Below are 27,399 nucleotides of genomic sequence, written 5' to 3' on the forward strand. Positions count from 1 at the left end.
GGGTCCCTTGGGGTGACTGTACCCAGAGAAATGACTTCTCTCCTGAGGAGCCTGCCGTGGTTTTTTTCTTGAGGACTTGCCTGGCCCGGGGCTGGCTGCAGAGCCCCCATCACGAGAGAGCCTTTTTTTTTTTTTTTAATTGTGTTCATATATGCATAACATAAGATTTACCATTCTAACCATTTTTTTTAAAAAAGTACACAGTTCAGTGGTTTTAAGTCCATTCACATTGTTGTACAACTGTCACCACCATCCATCTCCAGAACTTTTCCATCTTCCCAGCTGAAACTGCCCATGAGACACTAACTTCTTATTGTCCCCTCCTTCAGCCCTTGGCAACCACCATCTACTCTCTGTGTCTGTGAATTTGATGACTCTATAGACCTCACATAAGCGGAATCTGCAGTATTCGCCTTTTTGTGGCCACCTTACTTCACTTAGCATCACATCGTTAGGATTTATGCATGCTGAAGCCCGTGTCAGCGCTTCCTTCCTCCAGCTGAGCACTGTGTGACTGTATGCTATGTCACATTGTACTTATGCACGCATCTGCGGACGGACTCAGCCTGTCGCTATTGTGAATCCTGCTGCTGTGAACACAGATGCGCATTTCTGTTCAGGTCTCCACTTGCATTTCTTTTGGGTGTATAGCTGAAAGCGGAGTTGCTGGGTTATATGGCAATTTGATGTTTCCTTTGTTGAGGACCCACCGTGCTATTTATATTCCCACCAGGAATGCTTCAGAGGTCTACTTCCTCCACCGGAGCGAGTAGGACAGTCCAGAGCACAGTGTGGATAATGCTGGGGTGGGAGTTACTACCCCAGAGAGCCCTGACTTGGAGTCTTGGGGAAGGAGTCAGACAAAGCCAGGGTCAGACTCTGGGCCCCGAAGTTGGGGAAGGCAGATGCGGAGGACAGCTCTTAGGGTCTAGGCAGGTGCAGAGAGAACTGTGTAGGTCCCCACCCTTGGGAGGTGTGGAGCCTGAACCCACTGGCCATAGGGCAGAGCTGAGGAACAGGGGCTGTCACAGTTGTCTTGTCCCTGCAATGGTCTCCATGTGGACCCCGCACTGGGCCCAGACCCACCCCACTGCCACCACCACCCGAGAGGTCCAACATGGCCAGTTCAGCTTCTGCCTGGCTCAGCATGGCCACGGTCCCCTCCTCACGGAGCCCTCGCCTCCAGGTAGCCTCCCACGTCAGAGGGTTGATTGTTAATTCTCAGCACCCGTGGGCAGCCCTGAAACAGCCATGTCTATACTGAGGTGTATGAGACTCCTTCTTTCACCCATGGCCTAAGGCTGCACACATATGGGCTCTGGGTGCCAGGCACCCCCGAGGTCCTCTGTGCCTTTCTGTCCTTGTAGGCCCAATGCAGACCAGCCCACAGGAGGCTGGGGGTGCATGCCAAGTTCTCACGGCCTCAGGAACCCCGGATTTATGAGGGAGCCCTGCACAGGGTCATTTATGGCTCTGGAGGCTCCTGGGTCTTGGGCTGTAAGAGACTTGGTGCTTCCCTCCTGGGTGCGGGGGCTCCTGAGGACAGACAGGATAGTTATGGCCCAGCTGGCGCCACTTGCCAGCCTGCAGCCTTTATGTTGCTCTGTTTCCTGATTCCCACCGAGGTTGGTGTCAGCTCGGGGACAGTGCCTCTTTGCCTCTGGGGGTGCCGCTCAGCAAATGAGGCCCTGGATGACAGAGGGGAGACTTCTCAGCTGGCAGGAAGGGTGGAGGCTACCATCCTGTGGCTAACCTTCTAGACACTATTCAGGCTTTGTGTTTATGCCCCCACTTTAAGAAGTTTTAGAAGTATGTAGGGGTATGTGTTCCCAATTCTGAGTCCCCCCTGGGCCTGGTGAAGCCACCACTCTTTGGACTTCATTACAGAGCCCCAGGAGGGCGTGCAGTGGGGCCTTCATGCTGCTGTCTAGCATGGACTGACTCATACCCCATCTCACTAGGCCTTCCTCTCCTGGGTTGCCTGGGTGCCATGCCTGCCCAGGCCCACACACCCTAAAGCAGTGCCCTCAGCAAGCAGAGGATCCATCCCTAGGTCCCTTGAGGCCCATGGTTTGCTGCTGCTGCTGCTCCTTTAGCAGAGAGAGGCTCCCTCCTCTAGTGGGAGTCGGAGCTGTGGCTTCTGGGAAGTACGGAAGCTGCCCTGCTGACATCCCCAGCTCTGTGCAAGGAGATTGGCTGATAGGTAGGTGATGGCCACCAAAGCAGCCACCACTGCCTGCTTTTGGTCTTGGTTTTATGGAGCAAACGCATGCTGTCTTGTCAGTTTCAGTCCAAGACTCAAAGCCCTGACTTTTCTCTGAGTCTTCGCTCTGCCTAGGCCCCATGTGGCCCTAGAAACAGTGGGAGACAGGCCAGGCCATATTGTTTGATATGCCCGTGGCCGAGAGGAGGGCCAGGGCAGGAGTGTCTGAAGGGAGAGAAAAGGGGAGAAGGAGGTTCGCTGAAACAAGACTGGGACAAACAGTGCTGTTTCACAAGAAGCCAGGTGTGCAGGGGGGGCACCAGAAGGAGAGGAGAGCAGCTCTGCCAGGACCTGTGAAGACTGACACCACTGGCCTTGCACAGGTAGAGGGACTTGCAGCCAAACAAAGGACCCCATACCTGGGCCTGAGCCAGCACCCAGCATGGCCTTGGGAGCTCATTTGCAGCAGGAATGGGAACGGAGTTGGGAGGGTCAGGCATGGGGCCAGGCGGGTGGGTGTGGGGTGAACACAGGGCCAGACAGGAGGAAGATATCCTGGGGAGGGATGTCAGTCTGGACTCAGAGCCCTAAGGAGCTCCCCTCCCCTGGGGGCCTGGCAGGCAAAGGGAAACCATTGGCCACACTCTGATGGCTACAGCTGTGTGGTCCCCCCTTGATGTATTAGCCCTTGCTCCCAAGGGGGTGATATGGGGCTGAGTGGGCACCTATGGCACAGGCTGGGGCCTTGGTCATGAAAGGGGTGTGTGTCTTCAGGTAACTCCTGGGACCCCTAGAGCCCCTCAGAAGTGCTAAGAGGGCCTGCATTCAGCTGCACCAGCCTCAGCAGCAGGAGGGGTGGCTCTCCCTGGACCCACCCTGAGCTCCCAGCCATGGGCTTTGTCCACTTGGAAGTTTAGGGAGACAGACATGTCCAGGTTGGAACCTTGGTGGGAGTATGTGGCTGGGGGGTGGAGATAGTAGGTCCTCCCTCCAGTGCATGGAGACTTTGTGCTGCAGCTTCTTGGTCTTGTCTGTGGGCACCCTGGGGTATGTGACTTTCCATGGTCAGGGCCCTACAGTCTCCTGCTCGCTAGGTCCAGGCTGTGGCCCTCCATCCCCGGCTCCCACATGCTGGCACACTCCATCTTTGAGCCTGGGTGGGAGGTTCCCATAGTTTGTGTGCTGCCAGCAACGGGGAGGCAGTGTGGGTATCATGTAGGTGCTAGGGACCTGTCATTACCAGGGAGGAGGAGCACCGGTGACCAGGGACTTTTTGTGAACAGGCAGAAGCCCAGCCAGAGCCCCACTGGGAGATGGCCTGTTTCAGAATCTCCTTTGCACACATTGCACACACCCTCCTTCGTGAGTCAAGCCATCTTTTCCAGCTGGAGCCCGTCAGCAGACTGCACCCCACCTGCCCTCTGAGCCCGCCCCCCACCATGTGTCCACTGAGTCACGGGTCCTCTTCCTTGAACGATGTGTCCTAGCCTTCAGCCCTCGGAGGGCCCTGAATCTTCTTCAGAAGCTGCTCCTTTTTCTTCAGTGTCTCCACCCACATGTTGGGCCCATCCCCAGCAAGGTGGCCCAGGCTCAGTGCCCACAGCCGGAACTCTGGCCCCGCTGTGCTGCCACTGTCCTTTCCTGCAGGCATCTCCCCAACCCTGGACCCTCTGTCATCCTTCCTGTCATCCCCATCACCATGCTCCAGCTCATGGGCACTTTCTGCCTGCTTCTCATGGGAAGCAAGGTCTCTGAGCTCCTGGGCACAGAACACACTTTCCCTCCAGTTCAAGACTTGAGCCCTGGCTTGTTTCTGTGTTCAGGCTGGTATGGGCTCTTTCTTTGTCTGCACAAGGTATGGGTGTCCCTGCCCCATGGGCTGCCAGGTTTCCTCAAATGCCAGGCCAGGACCTTGCCCTAGCCAGTGTCCTATTGGGCTTGGACTCTAAGAAAGGATCGGCAGGTGGGGTGCCTGAGTGGCTCGGTGGGCTAAGTGTCTGACTCTTGATTTTGACTCCGATCATGATCTCAGGGTCATGAGATTGAGCCCCACATCAGGCTCCATGCTTAGCAGGGAGTCTGCTTGAGATTCTCTCCTTCTCCTTCTGCCCTGCCCCACTGCCAGCTCTCATGAATACACGGTCCTCCTCTCCTTCTGTCTCTCTTTCTCTCTCTCAAATAATTTTTAAAAGGGGCGGGGGGGGATAGGCAGGGCCTCTGGAAATAATCCCTCTCAGGTCCCTTGTCTCACCCCTTTCACCCAAGCTGGTTCCTGTGCTAGTGCGGGGGGGTGGGGGGGTCTGGCACCTGGGGCTTATGTGGCTCTGCCCCCTGCTCTCCTCTCCTCTCCCCAGCTTTCTCCCCACATGGCTCCCTCTACCCCAGACAAGGTCTGGCTCCCCCTCCCCATCCCCCAAAGCTGCCCTAGGATCAAGGAGGTTGGCAGGGGTTCACCAGGTGGGCAGCAGGAGGAATGTACATTTGGAGGATGCTGAGCGGTGAGAGTTGGACAGAGGAAAGGGAGGACCAAGAACCATGTTCAAGGAGATGAGGCTATGGGCCACTGGCTAACAGAGATAGAAGTGCGAGCAGGGCCCAGGCCATTTGTGCTCAGGGCCCTGGGGCAGAGCTGTAAGCACGTGTCCTTCCAGGGATGATCTTCCTGCAGATCTGTCCAGAGGCCTTTCTTGGGGTCCTGCTTGCCACCTGAGCATACCCATACCTCCCTCAGATGGAGAAGGCTCCAGCTGATGTAAGGCAGCAAAGCCTGGTGCTGTGAAACAGGGAAACTGAGGCTTGAAGAGGCCCTGGCCCCACATCCTGCCTACATGTGGACCGTCCCGATCTGCTTTGCTCCAGGCAAGGCATCAGCCCCTGGAGACCGCAAGTCATGCAGCCAGGGGTTCCCCCTTGGGGTCAAGGCCAGCCTGCTAAGCTCACTCAGAAGCAGGTGCTCTGGCTGACGCACCTGCTGAGCTCCCCTGGTGCCTGGGGCCCTTCCTGTCAGACACCTGGCCCCCAGGAGGCTGGGAGCGGGGAGGATGCCAGCTGATGAGGCCACTGCCTCTTGTCACTCCTCCCCAAACCTCTGGACCCTGCAGATCTCTGAGAACAAGCCAGACCTTTTCCTATTAGGCACTCTGGGTCTCAGGACGAGGGCACTGGGTAGCGGAAGTAGGTCTGCCCCACAGCTGGGATTCTGAGGGTGGAGCCCCCAGCCCGGTGCCCACACGTGGGTGTTTAACAAAGATGAGATGGACAACAGGCTCCATCTTACCATTTTATTGTGTGAGGTGAGACACCCCGTATAGAATGGGGCGTGGGCGTTTTTACCCCATTCCCTTCTTAGAGGGAATGCATCTGACTCTTCCCTGAGGACTGCATTGCTTCTAGCTTACTTTGTAAGCTCTATCAGCTTAAGAGAATTCTCATTCTATTGCTACTTTACTGAGAGTTTTATCAGGAATAGGTGTTTCATTTTATCAAACGTCTTTTATACATCTGCTGCAGTCTGTGACCTATTGGTATGATAAGTCTCGTTTATGAATTTTCTCACAGTAACCTATCCTTGCATACCTTGGGTAATGTGACTTGGCCATAGTGAGGTACCTTCCATTTGTTTTGCTGTATAGGATTTGGTAAGATTTTTGTGTGGGTTTTTTTACACATGCATTGTGAATGAAAAGGGCTGTAATTTTCCTGTCTTCTCTTGTGTTTGTCTGATTTTGGTGCTGGGGTAATGTTGGCCTTGTAGAACAGGTTGGCAAGGCGGGCGCCCTTCTTTCCCAGTGTCTAGAAGCGTTTGCGCAAGGTAGGATAATCTGTTGTTTAAAAATTTGGTAGAAGTAGCCTGGCATTTTCTTTGTAGGACTTCCCCCCACCACCACCTTTTTATTTTGAAAAATGAACCTACAAAGTAGTGAAGCTTTCAACCTTAACACCAGACACACTAATTGTCACTGCTTTGGCATTTGGGCAGGCGCACCCGTGCACATGAGCTCTCGCTCCGCATACCGGCATGTATCTGTGTATGTACATACTTACACGTACACGTGTAGGTGTACTTATGTGTGTGTCTGCTCTTTTTTTTCTTTTTGGCAGAACAGTTTCAAAGTAAGCTGCAGACATTTCTCAGTACTTGACTACTCGTAGGAGGATTTTTAACTACTGTTTTGATTTTTTTTAAGGTGATATAGGGTTACTTATGCTTTTTTATATTTGACGGATGGTTTTTCTCTGTGTCTCTTGCATGTTCTCCTGGTGCCCCCACTCACAACTGACGAGAACAGGTGAGTCCATTGTGGCTGTTCATTCTCTGGAGGCCTTTCTCTCCTTCCCTCATGGCTGGGTCCAGGGGCTCTGGATTGGGTTACCTGTCGGCCACGCAGCCGCTAAGTGGCAGAGCCTTTGGCAGGTTGAAAGACCACAGACTCGGTACCCTGTGCCTTGTCCAGCTCCTCTCAGAGACCCTGCGTCTGAGATTGCTCAGTGGGTGTGGATGCCCCTGGTAACTAGGAGACTTTGGCAGAGGAGGCACTCCTGAGCCTCAGTTTGCCCATCCACAGAGGGGGTCTATGGTGGTACCTATCCAGAATTTATAGGAGCAAAGCTAGTGAGTGCCTGCTAGGCCCCACTCCTCACATCAAGCATCACCCTCTCTTCTTCCACCCCCATAGAAGCACTTGATGGAGGGCTCCTTGGTTCTAGACAGGTTGGTGTCCCCAGCCACCAGGATTAAGGGTCACTGCTGAGACGGCCACTCTCCCAGGACATCAGCCAGAGGTAGTCACCCTCCCTGGGAGAGCAGAGCTGGGTCACAGGGACCACAGAGGGGAAGAAAGTGGGACACTGCATTTAATTTGGGTATCAGATGACTCTGTCTAGAGTTGCCGTTTAGGCTCAGAGTGTCTGTGTCTGGATAAAGATAGCGTTCAGAGAACACACAAAGCTGTCATTCCCCAGCACACTGTGCTTGTGCAGGTGATGGGTGCACATGGAAGAGGGAGTATCTGCCCCCTCCTGTCCATTCAGAGGCTCTGTGGGACCAGACGCCAGTTGTGGGATCAGCAAGTTGAGCCTAGAGGGAATCCCAGTGGTCCTCAGCCCAGCTCTGGCCTTTCTGACCCCCTGAAAAGCAGATAGCTGGTAGCCTCATGGCCTTGGAGACATCCTCGTGGCTGCTGGGGAGGCCCCCAGCTTCCCAGGCCTCTGACTCTGCATCTCCTGTGAGAAAAAGCAGATGGTATCAGGTATATAAAGGCTTTTAATCTTGCTGTCTTATTTGTTTCATAATATATGCCTGGTTATGTAAAATAGCAAAAACATGAGAAAAATGAAAAGCAGAAGAAAAAGTAGCCCGGGGCACCAGGCCCTGGGACCAGCTGCCTTTGCTTTTGGCCCGTGTTACATTTCTGTCCCAGCTTTCATCTGTGCCCAGTTTAGTGTTTCCCAGAATGGCTTCGAGTTGTAGCACGAGCTCTGATGTGGTGCTTTTGCTCATCATGCACATGTATGCTCCCATGTCACTGCAGAGTCCCCAGAAGGGCTGCGCGTCCCGGTTGCCATGGAGTTGCTGGGCACAGGTATCAAACTGTGTGCCCCTGAGCTCGAGTTAAGCCCTGAGCTCTTTGTAGCCTGGCAGGAACCGTGTCCGCCAAGCTGTATCGTGCTGCATGGACTGTCCATGCTCGGGCTTAACTGCAGGATATATCTTGGCACAGAGTCCCAGAAGCTGCTATTGCCTGGTGAATGGCAGGAGCAGGTACAGCTCACACGTGGGCTGCACAGCCCGGCAGGGCCTCACACAGCCTCCTACCTCCCTCATGGGCCCCCACCTTGTCCTCCTTGGGTCCAGGCAGCTGTGGCAGGTCTGCAGGTCCAGACTGTGTGGATGTGGGAGAAAGAGCTCAGCAAAGGTCTGGAAGCCACAAGAGCAAGCTCATGAGCCCATGGCTGGGATTCAAGCTGATGACAAGCAGAGGCCACGGCTCTAGAGGCCAGGTCTTGGGCTGAGTCAACAAGCGCACGGCCCCACCCAGGGAGGGAGTAGGGCACAGTCACCTTACCTTTAACCCAAGGTGAGTGTGTGTGTCCAGGCAAAAGTCTCACCTGCTAGGTGTCAGAATCCAGCAAGGGCCAGGTGGGCAGGCACGAGATAGGAATGGGCAGCCCCTGAGCACCATGAGCAGCCTGGTGGGGTCTGGAGGCCTGGTTGGGGTCACCTGCTGGTCAGCCCCACTCTGCTGGAGCAATGCCCAGGAGCAGCAGGCAGGAGCTTGGTAGAGACTGAGGGCGAAAGGAGATGTGAAGAGATGGTCCTCACTCCTGGAGCAGAGCGGCACTTGTGCTCAGGCGAGAATCCAGGGCTGGGGTTGACCCAGCCATGGTTGTTCGGGGGACAGCAGGCATTCTCCCAGAATGCCATCAGCCAGTCCTTTGCTAACGGGAGAAGACTTCTCCAGAAAGGACCATGCTTGGGTTGATAGAGAGCAGTCCTAAGCCTCACCTCACTGGGAGGATGCAGCCCCCAGTGAGACCCTGGGTGGGGCTTCCAGAACCGCAAATAGCCACAGTCTTTCTGGTCACCTGCCAGGAGGCACCCTTGTGGGCCTGGCATCCCAGCCATCACTGCCCAGCCTCTGGGCACCTCAGTGTCAGTGCTGTCAGGAAAACAGCTCCCCAGCAGGAGGTCTGCTGAAGCTCTCGTGCACCCTCGCCATGTACTGTGGCATGTAGCCCTGCCCATAGCTGAGAAGTACATCTCCGGGGAAAGCAGCCCTACCCAGACTTCCTTCACAGGGCACCCCCATCCTGAGGTCCTAGATGTGTCCACTGAGGTGCTCTTACAGGGAAGATGGAGAGTGACTGACACATAGGCTGGAGCCGGGAGGGCCACTCATGGTACCCCAGCCCTGGCTTAGGCCTTCTCCCATCTGTGCCAGTGCAGGTGTGGTGGGCATGGCCTCCACAGCACCCCATAGAGCATGCTGACCTGATGGCTAAGTCTCCTCCTGCCCCACGGGTCTCCCAGGGGCTTTGTGAGGGGCCAGTTGGGATCACAAAGGTCGGGGCCTTGGGGGAAAAAGCTTGGGCTTCCTCAAGCATAGAGCCCCACTCCCTGGTCAGTTGCCCCAAGGAGGAAGGTGAGGGAGTCAGGCTCCAGGAATTCGGTGCTTGGGGTCCAGCATGGGCCATGGTACCTGCCCAGCCAGCACCTCAGAGTTTCTGTGCCACAGAGCCAGGGGGCTGAGGTCATCTGCTCTGCTCTTCTAAAACTTGGCTAACCTTTTTAGTAAATGGAATATTTTCATCTACAGATGTTGTCGGGGGAGGAAGAAGGGCCTGTTAGAGGTATTTCCTAAGCCTAAACTAATCGACTTGTTTTTCTTCATGTTTTGTCAACAACTTGGAATTTTTAAACAGACAGAAATTTTCTTTTTCCCACTGTTTAATAACGATATCCTTTCATTGCTAAAATCATGAGCTCCCCTCTGCATTTGTGCTCTGCCCTCCCCCATCCCACCTCCTCTTCCTCTGGAGACTTGTCAGGAATGCTCCTCCTCCGGGTGCTTCAGATGTCAGCTCCAATGTCACACCTCAGAGGTCCCGTCAGACACTGAGCTGGGATTAAGGCACCCACCCTTTCTGCTCCCGGCACTGGCCACTCTTTCAGCCCTTCCAGGTACTAAGGAGGGTAGAGCTATATACTTCCTGTATGCAGCAAGTGCCCCATTGAAGGAGAAAAGAATAAGACTGAGGAGACCGTGGAGCCCAGGACAGGGTGCTGAGCCCTGAGGCAAAGAGGTGAGGTCACCAGGCTCCAACCTCCTGTACCTGCCTGGGCTCCGTGCATCTGCCCAGGACTAGAGGCTCTTCTCCATCAGGGTTGTAATTCTCTTTTACAGACAGCTTTTCACCAGGCCTTTACAGGAGCCTGGGAGGTCCAGGAGGTGAACCTGAGTAAGGCCCAGAGGGGTCCTCATTCTCCCCAGGCCTCATGGTAGGGGACAGAGCTGGCAGAGTCTGATCCTGGAGTGGCCCCGTCCATGAGGATGCCTCAGATGCAGAGAGCTCCATCTCTCCCCAGTCTCCCCTTTACATTCCCAGCTCCCAGAAGCCTACCTGGGAGCACACGATGAAGGAGTGCAGGGCCTCGGTCAGCCTGTGCCAGCAGCAGACAGGAACTGGCAACTGGGGTACCTGTGTGGTAGAGGAGTCAATACATGAACCTGCAGGCAGGGGAGGCCTGGTCAGGGTCCTTCTGCTGCCAGGAGCTTGCTGGAAGGCCCTGTCCTCAGTTTCCATTGGTCCCTAGTCAGATAGCCTCCCTCACCCTGGCCTGCTGGAACCCCCATACAAGAGCTCTGCTTATAGGTCCTTTCATTCTGACAACTCCTCCTAACAATAAGGGCCCAGCACCAGGCTGAGGTGTGCAAACCAGCCCCTGGTGCAGGTATGCCCAGCATGGGGAGCCCTACCACCACTCCCCTACACACCCTGCCTGTCTTCAAGACCTTGGATCCCATAGGCCCTAGAAGTTGGTGGGGGCAAGATCAGAGAGGCCTTTCTGGACACACTTAGGGCCTCTACTGGGGCCCTCTTCCTCCTTCAGGTAGGGGCTCTAAGGAGCATGGGCTTCTCCCTGGGAGCTAGACTGTGTGACAGCAATGGGAAAGGGTGAAGACTCATGGCAGCCCTGCTCTCATGCCCACTGCTCCCTGCCTCTGCCCTGTGAGAGTCACACCCGCCACCCATGCATCCTGCAGCCCCATAGGAATGGGTCTTCACCCATCTGGCTTCCCAGCAGAGGACACTGTACAGTTAGGTCTCCACCCCAGGTCTGGGCTTGCAGCAGTATCAGCAACCATCTGCCCTCAGGCAGGGGGAGCTGGAGGGCCTTGCATGACTGAAGGAGAGCCCATCCAGGAAGCCCTCTCAGGATGCCACGGCAACGTACTACCCAGGCCAGGCCAAAGTCCAGGGCTTTGGCTCTGTTCCCCGTGACTAACGCCCCAGGGAAATGGTATCAGGAGGATGTTCACAGTGTCCATGTGAAGTGTAGCAGCTCTGGAGACGGTGCATCCTAGCGGCTGGTCTGGATAGGTTTTTTTTCTTTGCGGAGACCACTCTTGACTCTTAATGAGCTCACTGAATGGATTGGAAATTGCGTTCATAGTTCACTTTAAAAAATATCACGGCTCCTGGCTGTGGTTTGGTGAGTGGTCAGCAGGTGGCCAGTGGCCAGCCTTGCCACAGAGTGACATTTACATGCCTTCTGGGGGCTGGGGGGTGGGGGACAGTTGTCATCAGGCACTTACGGTCTGGGTCCAGGTGGGCCTGGCCTTGAGCTCCAGCACCACCACCAGCCAGCTCAGTGGCTAGGTTTGCTATTTAACCTCTGTGGGCCCAGTTTTCTGATCTGTAAAGTGAGAATACTTCTTTCGTGGGATGCCTCTGAGTGTCCAGGATGACCAGGGTAAAGCACTGAGGTTCATCAAATTATTTCAGTCTTACCGAGCTCCTGATCCCCTGGGGCCCACTCCAGACGGGGCTGGCCTCACCCCAGGAGCTTACCCTCTGATCACGCGGAGGTCGTTCCACTTTGGCCCTGAATAGGTAGGTTAGGTTCAGAGACCAGAATAGGGTAGCCATTTATTCCCCTCCCTTTGGAAAGGAGTCCGAGTGCTGGTGCAGCCGCAGGAAGCACCAAGAGGCCAGGTTTTGTCAGTCCTGCCATCCGAAGAGTAGGGCTTCTGCCTCATGATCCCAAGTAACTGCTGGTGCTCTGCAGTCACATCCACACTCCAGCCAGCAGGAGAACAGGGGGAGGACGGCGTCTCCACACCCATGCCGATGGCCAGACTTAGTCACACAGCCACACCTGGCTACAGAAGAGTTCCTGGGCTTCTTCCTCCTCAGGACTTCCCTGCTGTTTCCTAGGCCTGAGGTGTCATCTGGGGGCCCGAGTAAGTGTTGATCCCTGTAGCCAGACTCCTTCACTAGGTGAGCCAAGGAAGGCCCTCCTCACTTTGCTGGAGGTGGGCACTGCCGGCCAGTCCAGTGTGTGCCCCCTGCTGGACAGGCACGCCAGGACACGTGCGTGGAAGCCCTGCTGCTCAGTCCCTGCCCAAGCACAGCTCAGCCTTCAGGGGCCAGGTGGTCTTGAGCCAGTCTTCTGTGTCTGTGTAAGCCACGCCCTCCCCATCCTCTCCAACTCACAGGCCACGGTGTGATTGATGCGGGGGATCAGTCGGACTTCACTCACCCCAGAGCTCATATTCTGGTGTTTCACCAAGGACAATGTCAGCTCTTGGCTGTACCTGTACTAGGTGGAGGGGCGGGAACTGGCCTGCACTCACATAGCCCCTGATCACAGACCCAGGTATTTTGGGAAGGAGGGTCAGTTGACCACAGCTGTTCTGTGGACATGTTACCCTAGAAGGGATGGCCTTCCACCGGCATTTTGTACGGTACATTTGGAGAGGGGGCTCCAGCCTGCCACCACCAGCTCAGCATCTGGTGATCTAGGTCTCCTGAAGGTACCAAGTGGGGTCTGCTCCCACAGTACTGGGTATGATGCAGGAGGTCAGTCATGGCCAGAGCCCAGTCCTGGTTCCCTCTTGTACTGCCTAGAAACTGGTCCATCTCCTCCTGCCCATCCTCCCACTGCCCATGCCAGCACTGAAAGGGCCTCACCTCTCCCTCCCACTCGGCTCCCTCTCCCTTCGGCCGGCACTGCTCACCAACCAGCTCTATTAATGATGCACATGGGGATCCTGGGTCAGAGAGGAAGAGTAACCCAGCTGACAGCCAGCCAGGTGCTCCCCCTGGTGAGCTGCACCTGCAGCCCTCTTCCTGTTACAGCCCCACCTAGGGCAATCTCGGGGAATCAGAGCCAAAAATCAGACTTGCATTTTTGTAAGGTTGTAAATCCTCCATCTGGATTCTGTGCTGGGTCATTTTTACTACACGAGCTACATTCCCCAGAGCTGCCTAGTGCACATGCAGCCCTTTCCAAGGCCCCCAAGAACAGTAGACTGGGCTATTGGGTGCTGTCAGGCATGGGTCCTGGGGCCACCAGCACCTTGCCTAGAGTTGGCAGCAAGCAGTCCTGATGGGACTCCGCTCAGTAAGCTAACCACAGCAGGTCAGGCCATGGCTCCTGGCTCCGGCCACCCCTGAAGTTTGTCATTTCCTTCCTATAATGTGGACCCAGGCCTCGGTGACAGCCCTGGCTGCCCTGTCCTGCTGTGCCCACAGGCCCTGGGGTGAGACAGTAATCAGAGCAAGACTTTGGGGAGGCAGGGCTCCTGGCACACCAGCCCCAGCCAGCCCATGAGTGAGGGCTGGACTACTGTGGTCAGCTCTCACCCACCCATAAAGTTCTCCTGAGTCCTCCCTCTGAATTCCCAGATACTTATCAGAGTAGATCCTGGCTTCATGGTGTGGCCTCTGTCCCCACGAAGGGGGATTTATGGGCCCTGGGAGGCCAAAGTACACAACTGGGGTAGAAGGGGGCATGAGTACCCCACACAGAGCTTCCCTGACCAGTCTGGGACCACCCCCAAGATCACCCTTAGGAGGGAGAAAGGGGCTGGTCCTCCAAGGGCACTTCTTGTGATCCATGGCATCAATTTTCTTCCAGTGACTGTGTATCCAGGAGTAATACAGCGGTATGTCCTTTTTTTTTCTTAAGACTTTATAATTTTGGCTGTAAATGACCGTGTCCTCACCCACAATTAGGGAGCTGCAGCTCTGTTGGCACTGGTTAGAAAAATCTGCCTTTATTTCAGGGTGTGAGTTTACACACTGGTGGGTTGGACCCTCTTTCACAGAACCCCTGCCATGGGAGCCCACAGCCCAGGAAGTAGGTGAGCGGCAGTGAGCCTGCCACTCTGAGATGCCAGCCAGCTGGCATGTTGTCATAGAGGATGAACAGCACAAACCTGGCCCTTTCCTGTGGCCTCTGTGTACCCCAGCGCCCCATACCAAGCAGCAGAGATGTTTCTGTAATCCCCATTCCTTTATTTCAGTTATTTCAACGGTGTGCACTCATTGTAGACAATGCAGAAATGTATAAAAATGTTAAAGTAACCCATTTAGGCGAATGGGTGTTCCCCAGACTTTCAGCTTTGCTGTGAGTTTATAATGTTTATAATAAAATGCTAGAAAGAATCCGTAACCTCACCATTCTGAGGCAGCCCCTTAATTGTACACCTGCCTGCTGGGTGGCGGTCATGGAGTGCAGCTGTGGGGTTGGCGTGGGCTCTTCCACACATCTTCGCCTCCAAGAGGCTCTGCTCCGACACAGTCTGCAGCGGGCAGCTATGATCTCCTCCCTCCCTGGCTTCCATGTGTCTTGGGTAGCTAACACGCAGCCAACATTCTGCAATGGCTTTGCTGCATCCCAGTCCTTCTTGTTAGGGCACAGAGCTAAAGCCCGACTGGCCCCTCACCCAGCCACAGGGTCCTGTGCATTCACCCAGCTCTGCCTGAGCCAGTTTCAAAGTCTGGTTTCTGGTCAGAGCCCTGGGCTGCCGGGGGAGGGTCGGGAGTGGGTGGGTTCAGGCATGAGGTTCAGATCACACCCATACTCTTGGGGCAGAGAAAGGAAGATAAAGCCTCCTCTGGCTACTGGTGTCATCCGTGGGAGGGGCAAAGAGACAGGGCTTTATTGCCAGCAATTTCCAGTGAAACAGGGCAGGTGTGGGCTCTGGCCTTTGACCATTCACCTCACCCCTGTGAGCCCAGCTGTCACATAACTAATAAAGTGAGCTATACAGAGATGGTTGTGGGCTGACTGGCCTGATGCCCACGGGCAGGTGGCAGGAGGGGGAATGGCTTGTGAGGACAGTGAAAAGGTGCCATCACCCTGATCCAAATCCCCAGAGCAGAGCAGGAGCTGCCTCTCAGCTGTCACCCACATGCCCCCCCCCCCACCTCCTCCAGGATGGTACTCAAAGCTCATTTGCTGGATCTTGCAGAATTTTCTGTGTGCTATGTTGTCAACAAAGCAGGGCTTCCAGACTAGGGGTAGAGCTGTCCTATAAAAACTCAGACTTAAAACTTTAGAGTCAGCCACTGCCTGACAGCAGTGTCTGGACCCAGGAACGAGAAACTCTCCTTGCCCACTAGGATCTTACACGATTGTGAGATGCACTAAACTGTGCACACGAAAATGGCAGAGCAGCTAAGCGCACAGAAAGCACTAACCCTAAGTCATCAAACACAAAAATGCATGGTACAGGCAGTAAATCCTGTGGGCTGTCAGGAGTGATTGCAGCCCATGCGGACTAGAATTACTTCACAGCATAAAATTTCTTTGAAGTCCTGCGTTTTATCTTTGAAATCCATGTGCATGCTGCACTCTATGCCGTTACCCATTTGAACTGGTTTTCCTGACAGATGAACAAGGCCCTTCTTGGTCTGGCCCTGCCTGTACCTTAAGCCTCCACTGTCCCCCTCCTCAAGTCACCCACCATCTCCAAGAAGCCCCCCGACCCTGCCCGGTTTAGTACCCCTCCGAGTGCCCTCCACCGTCCCATTTGTCACCTCCCCCTGTCCTTGTGGGTCCCACCCCACCCAGCCCAGAGCACTTGGACACTGAATAACAGAGAACCATACCTCGCTTCTAAGCCTGGAATTTGTCCTCTGTGAAAGGGGAGAAGGGCCTGCCCCCCCTGGGCTGTGCCTGGCAGGCCATGAGCCTCAGTAACCATGGTGGCCGTTGCTGGTGTGAGGGACCTGGGGGCATTGCCAGTTTGTGTCCTTTGCTGTGCAGGGCACTGACTGGATAAGTGGCGGTGAGCACCCCCTGTGCTTCAGGCCTCAGAGGAGAAAATGTGGGCAGGGCTTCCTCGTCACCCTTCTAGTTCCAGTACGTGTTCTGTTTGGGGGTGATAGTGCTGTCAGCCCTGCTCCCTAGCCATAGGCAGGAGGGTCTGGGCAACTTCCCGGGCCTGTCCCAGGGCAGAGCAGGCAGTTGTGCTCAACAGAGACCTGTCCTGGAGGTCAGGGTACCATGGCCACCCACTTAGGCCAGCACATGGTTTAGGGCTGTGCCAGAAACTTGGCACCCCAAAAGAGCATAACTTGCCAGCCAAGTCACCAAACAGGGTCCCTGCATTGGGATTGACAGCACTGAAGGGGAGCCCCAAGAGTGGAGCTGACCCTGTTTGTACCCTAAGGCCCTCCTGGTCAGGAAGCCAACCACCAACTGGATGCTCCAGCTTGGGAGAAGTTGTGGTTCCTTCCTAGAGAGGCCACAGAGCAGCCAGCCCACTGATGCATGGTTAGCTCGCAAGCCAGAGGCAGCCCCTACTAGCCCGGAAAACTGGCCGCCCTCACCATCCCCAGAGGTGACGCCCACAGGGGTACTCCAGGACCACCTCCTACCCCCTACTCTCTGTGGCAGTGTTAACAGGTGGGGGGTGGGGGAATGCAGGCAGAGGGAGCATGGGAGCAAAGATAGAGGTGACTGGTACATTTTGGGGAACTGAGGCTCCTTCTTTGGCAGAAATGCTGTTTCACCTGCAAAGCCAGCAAGGGAGAATCTTGGGTTTGTTTTGTTAAACTTTTTTAAACTGCTATTTTATCACAGTGTTTTATAAACATACAAAGGAATTTGCATAGCATTTGCAAGAAACAAAACATAAAACAAGCCCCCACACCCCAATTGCCTGCCTTAAGAAGGACATAATCACTGCCCTGGAAGTTGCCATGAACTTAGCACCCGCCCCCAGCACCCCTCCCAGCCCAGCACACACTGAGGCCGACTTCTGCCTTGAATTTTTGTGTGTATCACCTCATCACCTTTTAAAAAAATAATAATAATTTCAACATCTATGTGTGCATCATTAAATAGTACTTTCTTTGGCTGTGTTTATATTTGGAAACTATAAACAGTTTCATACTCTGTTAAATTTTTTTCATTTGCCTTTTCTTTGCAACATCTTATTCGTCAGATTGACCCGAGTTGTTGTAAACAGTTCGTCCATTTGTATCGCTGGGCAGTATTCCACTGGAATATACCGCTGCTTCCGTACCTGGGCCACTGTGGCAGAGGTTAGGGGCTGTCGCCAACAGTGCCACTAGGGACAGTCTTTCCCATACCTTCCAGCACGCTGCAACAGGGTTTCCCTGGGTCATGTGCCTGTGAGAGGCATCTTGGGTCACAGGGTATGTGTGTGTCTTCCGCTTTCCAGTGAAGACACTCCATAACAGCTGTTATGGTATAGCTGTGCCCAATCCACGTCGCATGAGCAGGTATTGAAGGTGGCACTGCCCTGCTTCTGTTTTGCCTGTCTGGTGGGTATCACGTTGTGGCTCAGTGTGCCATTTTCTCAGTGACTAATGAAGGGAAGCATTTTTCCGTATGCTTTTTGGCCAGTTTCCTCATTGCTACATTTTTAATATTTTAGTTAAAATAGTCTACATACAGGCTTCAGGACAAATAGTTCCAAGAGGCTTATAGTAAAAACCAACAGATCTGCTTTTCCTTTCCATCCTCCCCAAATTATCACTTGAAGCTCTCTTCAGTATTCTTCACATACTTACTTCTGTATTTCTAAATAATTTATGGTGCTATTTCTTGATTTACTGATTTAAACATTATCTGTTTGCTTTATGTTTTGGTAGATGAAGATTAAATGTTCCTAAGCTTTTGCACATCCTTCTCCGTAGCCCACCCATACTCCAAGTAGAGTGAAAAGCTCGAGTTTTTTATTAAATCAATAGTCACTGTTGACATTATGATGTCTCTAAAAGCATTGTTTACTTCATTTGCCTAATTGAATGCTTTGTTTTCTTTTTTATATTACTTCTTGTTTTTTTCCTAGAATTAATGATAGCCCAATTTCTTTTACTTGCTTTGTGTTTCATCTTCATAATTTTTTCCAACTGAATTTTTTTCCACAAATGTTCCATTACAGCAGGTAATCTGTCCATGCCCCTTTTTCCTGGAACCCCTGCTCCTCTCCTCCTGGGAGACCCAGTGGGGTGTACAATTTGACCTTCTCAGTCTCTCTCCTGAGTTGGAGAGCCTGTCTCTCATGCTAAATTTTTTGTTGTTACTATTTACTATATAAGATACCTAGTCCAATATCTTTCTAAAATAAGATTATAGAAAATAAATGTCTCCAGTCTCCCCTCATGTTTGGTTGATGGTTTGGTGGGGTCTGACATGTCACTGGTCATTTTCCCTCAGCATTTTGAAGCCATCATTTGTATTATTTGAAGCCACTGATTTGTCGCATATGGTATTGCCACAAAGTGGGTCCCTTTTTGACAACCAGTCCTCTTCATGTATTCTGTTTTTCTGTCCAGGTGTTGTATGGGTCATCTTTTTTTAAATCCTGGGTCTGGTCCCCACATTCACTTGCTGGGCACTTGGGGAGCCATTTCAGTCTAAGTGAATTATATACTCCAGTTCTCATTATTTCCTCATCTCCTCCCCTCTGCCTCCATACTTCCCTTTTTCTGGAAACCTTGTCATTTGGCACTTGGACCACCTGAATGGTCCTGCTGGAGAGTGATAGGCAGAAACCCCCCCGTTTGAGGGGGACCCCAGATGTCAGTACAGGAAGAACTTTGCTCTGGGGCAGGGTCTTGATTAGCCTGGTGGCAGCTGTCTGGACACGGGAAGGCAGGTGCTGGAGATACCAGTGAGGGTGCACACTGTTGTTTGGCCCCTGCCAAACACTCATATGCCTGAGTCATGAGCCCCTTGGCACCTTCACAGAATGTACATCAGGTCACATCTTGGGCAGGAAGCTGCCTGATGTGGGGTATGGTCAGTCATCTGTGGGGGGGGGGGGCCTTCTGCCCCACACTGCACTCTGTCTCTCTTCATTTCTGGACAGGGCCCCCATTCCTCGTTCACCCAACAGTAAACCAGAACATAAACAGCCAGTGTGTCCCAGCAGAGAGCAGAGTGAGGGAGATGGGAGCAGGACTCCTGGGCAGAGGATGGCTGGGGTACAGGCCTGTAGCCAGAGTGCCCGCTGTGTCATGGCAGCAGCGAGAGTGAGGACCAGGGTGGACAAGGTGGAGGTGGGTGTCAGGCTCGCTGAGGAGGCCAGCAGACTCTGGGTATGTGCCCCTCCAGGGGTTCCCACGCTGTCCAGACAAGAGCTGGGGAGTGGCCGGGGCTGCTGGCCCCTTGAGCAGATGCAGAATCTGCCTGAGCCCTTTTTCTCCACCACAGGCCATGTCTGGGGAGATAGAATGGAGGAAGGGGACACATTGCTCAGGGCATGGCAATGTCATGATGTCACAATCGTGTGGCACAGAGAAGGTATCACATACTCCATCCTGATGCCCTTCCAAGTTACCCTAGCACAGGTGAGCCTCTGCTCCTGCCCACCTGGGCCAGCACCCAGGGGTGCAGCAAGGAGAGAAGCGACTGCTTCACACGCATGTGGTGCCCAGGGTGCCATGGGGTCAGCGTGAGCCTGAGGCTCAGGGGAAGTCAGCTTCTCCAACTTCCCCAGACAGCACAAACAGGAAGCCCCAAGACTGGAAGACTCATATGCATCTTCTGGAACCTCCAGATACACCAGCACATACTGTACCCTTGGAGACCCCTCAGTGACCCCACCCATGGGGCCCTAAGCCCTCCACCACCCCGGCATCTCTGCCGGAATCGGCCCAGCTATCTCACCAGCCACAGGGCAGCTTGTACCACAGGCTTTGAAGAAGCAGCCTGAACTTGTCCTGCCTCATGACTTACTGTGGGACCCTGGGCAGGTCACACACCCTCTCAGGCTAGGAGCAGAGAACTTGAAAAGCAGGTAGGCCTGCCTCCGTGGCCAGGATTCCCATCAGTTGTGGCTGTCCAGATGGCAGCTGTAGGTCACTGCATCACCTTAGCTGTCTGGCCAAAGTCAGTACAACAGGAGAGACTCACAGGCAAGGGCTTCAGAGACGACCACACCTGTTTTCCCCAGGACCTGGAGGCACCAGCAGTGAGAGGACTGATGGCCCTGTTCCCATCACAGGGACCGGTGAGGGTGTAGGATAAGCTAAGGCTCCACCAAGCCTGTCCCCATGGTAGGATGGAGGCCAGTGCTGACACAGTACCTCAGCCTGAAGACTGGGGGGCACACACTGGGAGGGTGCCTGCGCTCTGTGCGCATAGCGTGTTCTTGCCCTCAGAGGTCACCTTGGGGCCATGTTGAACTCCAGCTGGCCTTGGGTGGCACCAAGTAGACAAGCCTCTCTGCAACAGACACCTCAAACTCTGCCTGTCTGTGTTCAGGAGGAACTACCAGGCTCACCCGTTTCCATGTGAGTGGTCAGGACCCCACAGGAGTGGAGGAAGTCCAAGTAACCCTCAGCCTCCACGTGGGGCCTAAGGGCACATGCAGGACCCAACAGGGCAGGCCACGGACACCTGCATTTGGTGCTGCCTCTGTTCATAGGCATGTTTCCGGGTGCATTCCTGTGTGTCTTGGCCTCTTCAGAAGCACTTGACATAGTCAGGATTTATCAGTGTCTTCTACTGCATTTCTAGAAAGTTGACCCTTAAATGAACTGACCTTTCTTGTCTTGGCCACATTTGGGGGCTTTCTCACTGAGCCAGGGTCTGCAGAAGGAGAGGGGAGGCCACCCACCTCCCCACCCCCGTGCTGAAGCCCCTGGGGACCTAAACTCTCAGGCTTGGTGTCCTCCACAAGGGGCTGAGGTGCTGTGTGAGGTGACCTCCCTGAGGCGCCTTCTGTCCTGGCTCCTCTGACTGTTGCAGTCTTGACCCTGGGGAGTCATGTTGGCCCTGCTTAGCACACACACAGGAGCTGGCTTCCTTCCTGCCCACTCCCTCCCCTGAGGGAGGCTCTGGTCAAGGGAGCTGAGAGGTCAGTGTAAAGTTACCACTGTGACAGAAGCCTGAGGGGGTGTCGTGTCTGCAGCATGAGGATCCCCTGGGAGGTGGCTCTGCCTGAGTTCTGAAGGGTGAGCCAGAGTCAGCTGATGAAGCAGAGAGGGAAGAGAATACAGCTTGTGCCAAGGCCCTGGAGTCTCTTCCCAGGAGCCAGCAAGAGGGTCAAAAGGAGGTCCGCCAGTCACTGAGGGCCTGGGAGGGTGCAGGTGGCCCGTTGCGCATCTTCCAAGGGCAGCAAGAGGCACTGAGTGTGTTCCACAGGAGCTGGGGTCAGGTGTGGGGCGCAGGGCTCCCCGCGCTGCAGGAGCTGGAACATGAGCTGCCTGCAGAGGCTGGAAGCGAGCAGAACGGTCAGGTCGGTGAGGGGGCTGGGGCACAGTACGTGGGGAAGGTACTTCCAGAGTGAACCAGGGCCTGAGGCAGAGACCACAGAGCAGAACCCAGGCATCAGGGAGGAAGTGGCAGTCAGGATCTCTACTCCCTGCTGAGAAAGTGAGCCCAACCCCACTCCCCAGGTGCTCTCCACTGCCTTGCCCCCCCTGCCCCACCGCCGGGGTGACACAGCCCCAGCCTGTGGAAGCCACAGGGAATGTCAGGTGGCCACCTGCTGCCCTGTCTCCTCAGCAGTCTGCATGGAAGGACCAGTCTTGCCCGCTGCCACCCCTCGCTCCCGCCCCAAGCCTTTGACTGGTTTCCCCTCTGCCCGGGCTCTACTTGGGGGATCCCAAGGCCCCTGAGGGAGGTGCTCCAGCGCTGCCCCCCTGCAGTTTCCTAGATGTTCCTCCCTTGGCCTGGGGTAGCCTGTAGTGGTACCCCACCACCTTTTGCCAGTCGCCATGCCCGTCCCCCAGGGCCCCCTGGGAGATGTGCAGTCAGATCAGCACACTGCCAGCAGCCCTCAAGGAGCTTTGTGTCCCTGGGGCTCTCCCAGGGGCTGGCGTGAAGGGTAGTAGATTAGTTGGGTGCTCTTGTTGGGCCTCAGTGAGGAGGGGGTGCTGTGGATGTGCTTTTACACTGCTGACTTGGGGGGGGGCAGTTCCTTCCTGGAGCTTCCCCAGCCTTGGAGGAGAGGCTTCCAAGAATAATCTCTCTGGCATTGACCCACACCCACCAGGCCTGTCACAGGAACATCTGGCAGCCATCCCACTGCCCACTGTGTCCTGGTGCCTTCAGGCCAGTCATCCTGCTGGGCAGGGACATGAGTCATCTGGGTGCCTGTCAGATAGGGAGTCATTTCTGCCATTTCTCCTTGCATACAGCAGGGAGAGTGGCATCTGGAGGGATCCCTGACTTCCTGGAGTGGAAGCAGTTCCTGGAAGACAAGATAGTAATTGATGGGTCACCCAGTGGGGGGGTGGGGGGTGGTCCCAGATTGGGTGGTCTACTGGCACCCCTCCCCCGCTGGAGCAGGAGGTGGCATGGGCCTTCTGGAGGCCCCAACCAGGCCTGCACATACAGCCTGGGACTGTGAGTGACTTCTGCTGAGGGGCCCCTTGAGCAGCACCTAACCAGCCACTGTGAGCAGCTCTTTAAACCACTGGTTCCAGATGGCATTGGCTCTGGGGCCCCGTACTCTGCACCCCCACAGGGCAAAGACAGGGTGTCCCTCCTGAGGAGTGAGCAGACAGGAGGGCACCCTTGGGGTTCAGGAGAAGACCTTGGACCAGGGTTCAGGAGGCACTGAGGCCTGAGGGACACTACCATGACCGTCATGGCTGGCCAGCATGAGCATGGCCATATGCCCTTTGGAGGTTCAGTCACATCTCAGATCCTGGGTTTCTCATTCAGAAGTGGCTGTTAGGAGGACATAATGGTTGGTATGAGAGGTGCCTAGGGTCCCCCCAGGATACACCCAAAGCATTCAGTTTTGGGACTCCAGCCTCTGCCCTTCATCCCAACGGTCCCCAGGTACTCCACACAGTCCCCCTCTGTGTCCTTACCTTACCGCCTGTCCCCTTCTCATTCCAGGAAGTTCTACTACATCACCCTGCTGAGAGACCCCGTGTCCCGCTACCTGAGCGAGTGGCGGCACGTGCAGCGGGGGGCCACATGGAAGACGTCACTGCACATGTGTGATGGGCGCACACCCACGCCTGAGGAGCTGCCACCCTGCTACGAGGGCACAGACTGGTCAGGCTGCACGCTGCAGGAGTTCATGGACTGCCCGTACAACCTGGCCAACAACCGCCAGGTGCGCATGCTGGCCGACTTGAGCCTGGTGGGCTGCTACAACCTGTCCTTCATCCCTGAGGGTAAGCGGGCCCAGCTGCTGCTGGAGAGCGCCAAGAAGAACCTGCGGGGCATGGCCTTCTTCGGCCTGACGGAGTTCCAGCGCAAGACGCAGTACCTGTTCGAGCGGACGTTCAACCTCAAGTTCATCCGTCCCTTCATGCAGTACAACAGCACACGGGCGGGTGGCGTGGAGGTGGACGAGGACACCATCCGGCGCATCGAGGAGCTGAACGACCTGGACATGCAGCTCTACGACTATGCTAAGGACCTCTTCCAGCAGCGCTACCAGTACAAGCGGCAGCTGGAGCGCAGGGAGCAGCGCCTCAAGAGCCGGGAGGAGCGTCTGCTGCACCGCGCCAAGGAGGCACTGCCGCGGGAGGACGCTGAGGAGCCCGGCCGCGTGCCCACTGAGGACTACATGAGCCACATCATCGAGAAGTGGTAGTGGTGGCCGGCCGTGGAGGGTGGCCCCTTGGGGGCGGGGGGCGGGAGGGGGAGCCGAAACCAGACAGACAACCCACGCAGAACTCTGCTGAGAAGAGGGTCCCAGGTGCGCTCACCAGAAGGCAGATGCGTGCTGAACAAGGATAAGGAGTGGGACGTGGCGCGGGCGGGGCTAGTTTTCACTGCTCCTCCCAGACCACTGTGTGAGGAGTCAACCAGTGCAACCCTCCAGGAGGGGCTGTGCTTGAGGGGTGCCCCAGGCAGGTGGCATCCATGTGTTCCTGGCCTCCACTCACTCACAGTGGCCGAAGTTCTGAAGACAAGAAAAAGCAGAGTGGAGACAACACTCACCCCGCCGGGAGCGCGTCCTACACCCACTGTGCACCCCTGCTTGCTCTCTCCCCACTGCGGGCCAGCAGCGGCCTGACACCAGCTCCAGATACCCTCCCAGGCTCGGGCCACCCAGGCAGTCCCTTGGTCCCTGGGGCCCCTGGGCCAGAGTGAAGCCCGTCCCTGGGCACACAGGCAGCCCCTTGAGGTGTCCTCAGGAATGGAGCTCCTAGCTCACCCATCTTCAATGGTCAGAGCCCACCTCGCCCAAAGCCGAGAAGACTGTAGTCCTTCCCTTGGGAAGCCCACTCTCTCTCTGGCCCAAGGTCAAAACACATAGTCTAGCTTTATGCTTTGGGTCAGGAGATCAAAGCACACCTCTAGGGCCCCTCCCCCCCCATTTCCCACAGTCCTCAGGCTGAAGAGGGCTGCAGGGAGATGGGCCCACATGCACTGCCCCCCATTCTGAGGGCAGAGTGCATCCCAGGAGTGGGAAGTCTGTGTCCAAGGATGCTGCCACCTGTGTCCAAGCACCACCCCCCTTGCCTTTGGGGATGGCCACCTAGCCAGACCAGCTAGACAGGAGGAGAATTTCCCCTGCCCCATATACCTTTCTGACCCTCTGAGATATGGTAGACTGTCCCTGGGCCCCGGGATCATACCCACTGTTCCCACAACCCCATGTGCAAAAGTACAATCAAGCCTCCACTGGCTAGAACACAGCAGACTGTACCTGCTGCCCATGAACCATATCTTGGGGCCGTGGTGGTTCTGTATGGCCAGGAGAGGGGCCTCAGACTTTCAGATTCTCAACTAGAGTTGGAAGAAATGCTCTCGGTGGCTTCCTGGTACCCAGATACACAGCCCTTCCCACCCCAAGCTCTCCCTGCATTGCCCTTTGCCCACCCCCTGCCCACCAGCAGGTCAGGCCCTGTTCCTGGCAGCCCTGCAGTTTGGAGAAGCCATGTTCCATATCCGTTGTAGACCCTTCCCTCGTGCCCTACCCCTCTTGTGCTCCAGGAAGTCAGGCCACTGTCTCCTGTGGGGGTGTTCTCCCCACATGAGGCCCAAAACCTGGATTCTGGGGAGCAGAGTGTGAGTCCCACACCCAAGGTGGTTGAGTGCCCTGTCTCTCCAGGAGAGGACCCACACGTGCCTGCAGGCACAAGGGTGGTGAGGGCCAGGGCTGGCCTGTTGGAGGGCGGCAGCCTCACAGGCAGATTGTACCAGGGGCCCTCCTCCCTGCCCCAGGTTCTCTTCAGCCATCACAGCTGTCCCACCAGAGAGGTGTGGAAGCAAGGAACCTTCTATAGCACAAGAAATGCTAATGTGTTATCAAATGAGGTAGCCACCAGGAGGAAGCAGCCTCTGATCTTTGCCTGCCTGCGGTGGGATGGTGCCCATACTTCCTGCTTCCTACAACGACCACTTCATCTTGTAGTCCCAGGGCAGTGGTCTGCAGCCTGGAATAGGCACCATGCTCACCCGGCCCGGGACCACCGCCAGAGTGGGTGCATCATGCTGAGCAGGCGAGAATCCAGGAGATACAGTGGTTCTCTTGGGGTAGTGAAGGTCAGCATGGGGGGATCCATTCCAATACTCATCCTTTGGGATGGGCATGCTCCAGGGAGGAGGGTGGGACACGTTCATGAGAACTCGGGGGTCTTGCACAAGCACGTCAGGTGCTGGGGGCTTGCTGTGGCCTCCGTCAGGAGGTGGTCATTTTCAGGGCATACATGGAAAGCTCGGCCATGTTCTGCCCTAGTCCCTGGGCACCTGGCCCTCGAGGTGGGTTTCCTGTGTGTGTAGGCTTGGGTGTAGGATCTGTTCTGTACATATTGGAATGTTTTAACTTATGATCCGTTGTCCCAGTTCACACGGAAACACGGGTCTCTCCTTGGTTTCTTTGCTGCATCTGGAAACCGGTCCCATCCAGGGCCAGCACTCAGGCCGAGGTGCCCAGAGACAGCAGCAGCTGCCAGTGCCCCTAGGCCCCTCGGGCCTCCAGTCCAGCACCTCTGCTCAGGCCACCTGCGTGGAGGTGAAGGTTCCTCGTGCCTGCAGCATCTCATCCGATGCTGTCACCTGCTGGGGCTCTACAGAAGGGGTGCCCCACCCAGAGGGGCTCCACAGAAGGGGCACCCCGCCCAGGGGCTCTGCCTAGGGCCACGAGGACAGAGGCAACACGCAGTGAGCAAACAGCCCACTCCCCACACAGACCTGCAACGTACCCTCCCGGAGGAGGAACTAGGGACGGCAGAACTGTCCGAGCAATGAGTCTGTGACCTTGTTGGGAACTGGAAGTGTTTAACTTGAACCCAGGAGCGTTTAAAGCTTTATTTATTTATAGCTTCTTATTAAAAAAAAAATGTTGAGAAGAAATCTTTTGGTTATTCATACAAGACAAGTTGGTGATGGAAAAGCAAGTCATAATCATCTAATTGTTTTTGTCTAGGTCAAGAGTGAATGTTAGCAGATGAAATAAACCCTTGACAAGGAGTGTGGGTGTACTGTGGTCTGTGGTGACGGCCATCCGCCTAGCGCCGTGTGGCCAGACCTTCAGGGTTTGATTTTCAAAGGGAGCATCTGAGCAGAGGGATGGAGGCGGTGGCGGGGGCCTCCCTCGGGAGCAGGCAGCCCCCGGAGGAGGCATTCACGCACTTTCCCACTTACGCAACGCTTTGTGAAAGGCAGCTGTCCTCACCCCAAAGCACAATTTGGTAATAGTCCATGGCCGCGCCTGAAAACAGGACCCCAGCTCAAAGTCAGGCTGAGAAACCAGACACAATGTGCTTCTCGGAGACCTCTTTCTCAACTTTTAATTTGGAAAGATCACAAACAACAAAGCGAAAGAACAGCTCGTGGTCCCCCACCAACCCTGAGCCTAGATTTGCCTCAATTAACATTCTGTCCTTTTTCACTGTCCTGCACTCACACTTGCTCTGTGTACATGTGTGCACACATGAGTCCACACAGACACACGTGTCCACACACTCACATACACCCAGACGCACGGTTTTCTGAAATATTTGAAAATAAGTCGCAATCCTCAGAATACTTCTAACCACAGCAGACTATAGCTCCTAAGAAATGACATTCTGCTATAAAACTCAACCCATTATCATCTACCCAAATTTAACATAAATTCACTAAAATCAGCTAATGTACAGTCCATTTCTACAGTTCCCAATTGTCCCCACAATATCTTTAGGCTGGACTGCTGAGCCAAGGGCTGTGCCATCCCGCTGTTCCCATCTCCTTTCCCCCAGCCCAGTCCCACCCCGCACCACCCACTTTTTCCTTTCTTAGCGCT

At 55.1% G+C, this 27,399-nt stretch overlaps 1 protein-coding gene across 1 annotated transcript in view; it reads left to right on the forward strand.

The window, feature by feature from the left end:
* HS6ST1 (heparan sulfate 6-O-sulfotransferase 1) overlaps positions 1–26,580 on the forward strand; it is a 44,163-nt gene extending 17,583 nt beyond the window's left edge. Inside the window, exon 2 of the mRNA XM_080799336.1 lies at positions 23,049–26,580. Within this exon, the coding sequence (XP_080655462.1) occupies positions 23,049–23,757 (709 nt within the window). The 3' untranslated portion in view covers positions 23,758–26,580. The remainder of the gene's footprint in view (positions 1–23,048) is intronic.
* Positions 26,581–27,399: the final 819 nt, after the last annotated feature.

The sequence above is a fragment of the Martes martes genome (genome assembly GCF_963455335.1).
Source record: "Martes martes genome assembly, chromosome: 3".
Taxonomy (NCBI): domain Eukaryota; kingdom Metazoa; phylum Chordata; class Mammalia; order Carnivora; family Mustelidae; genus Martes; species Martes martes.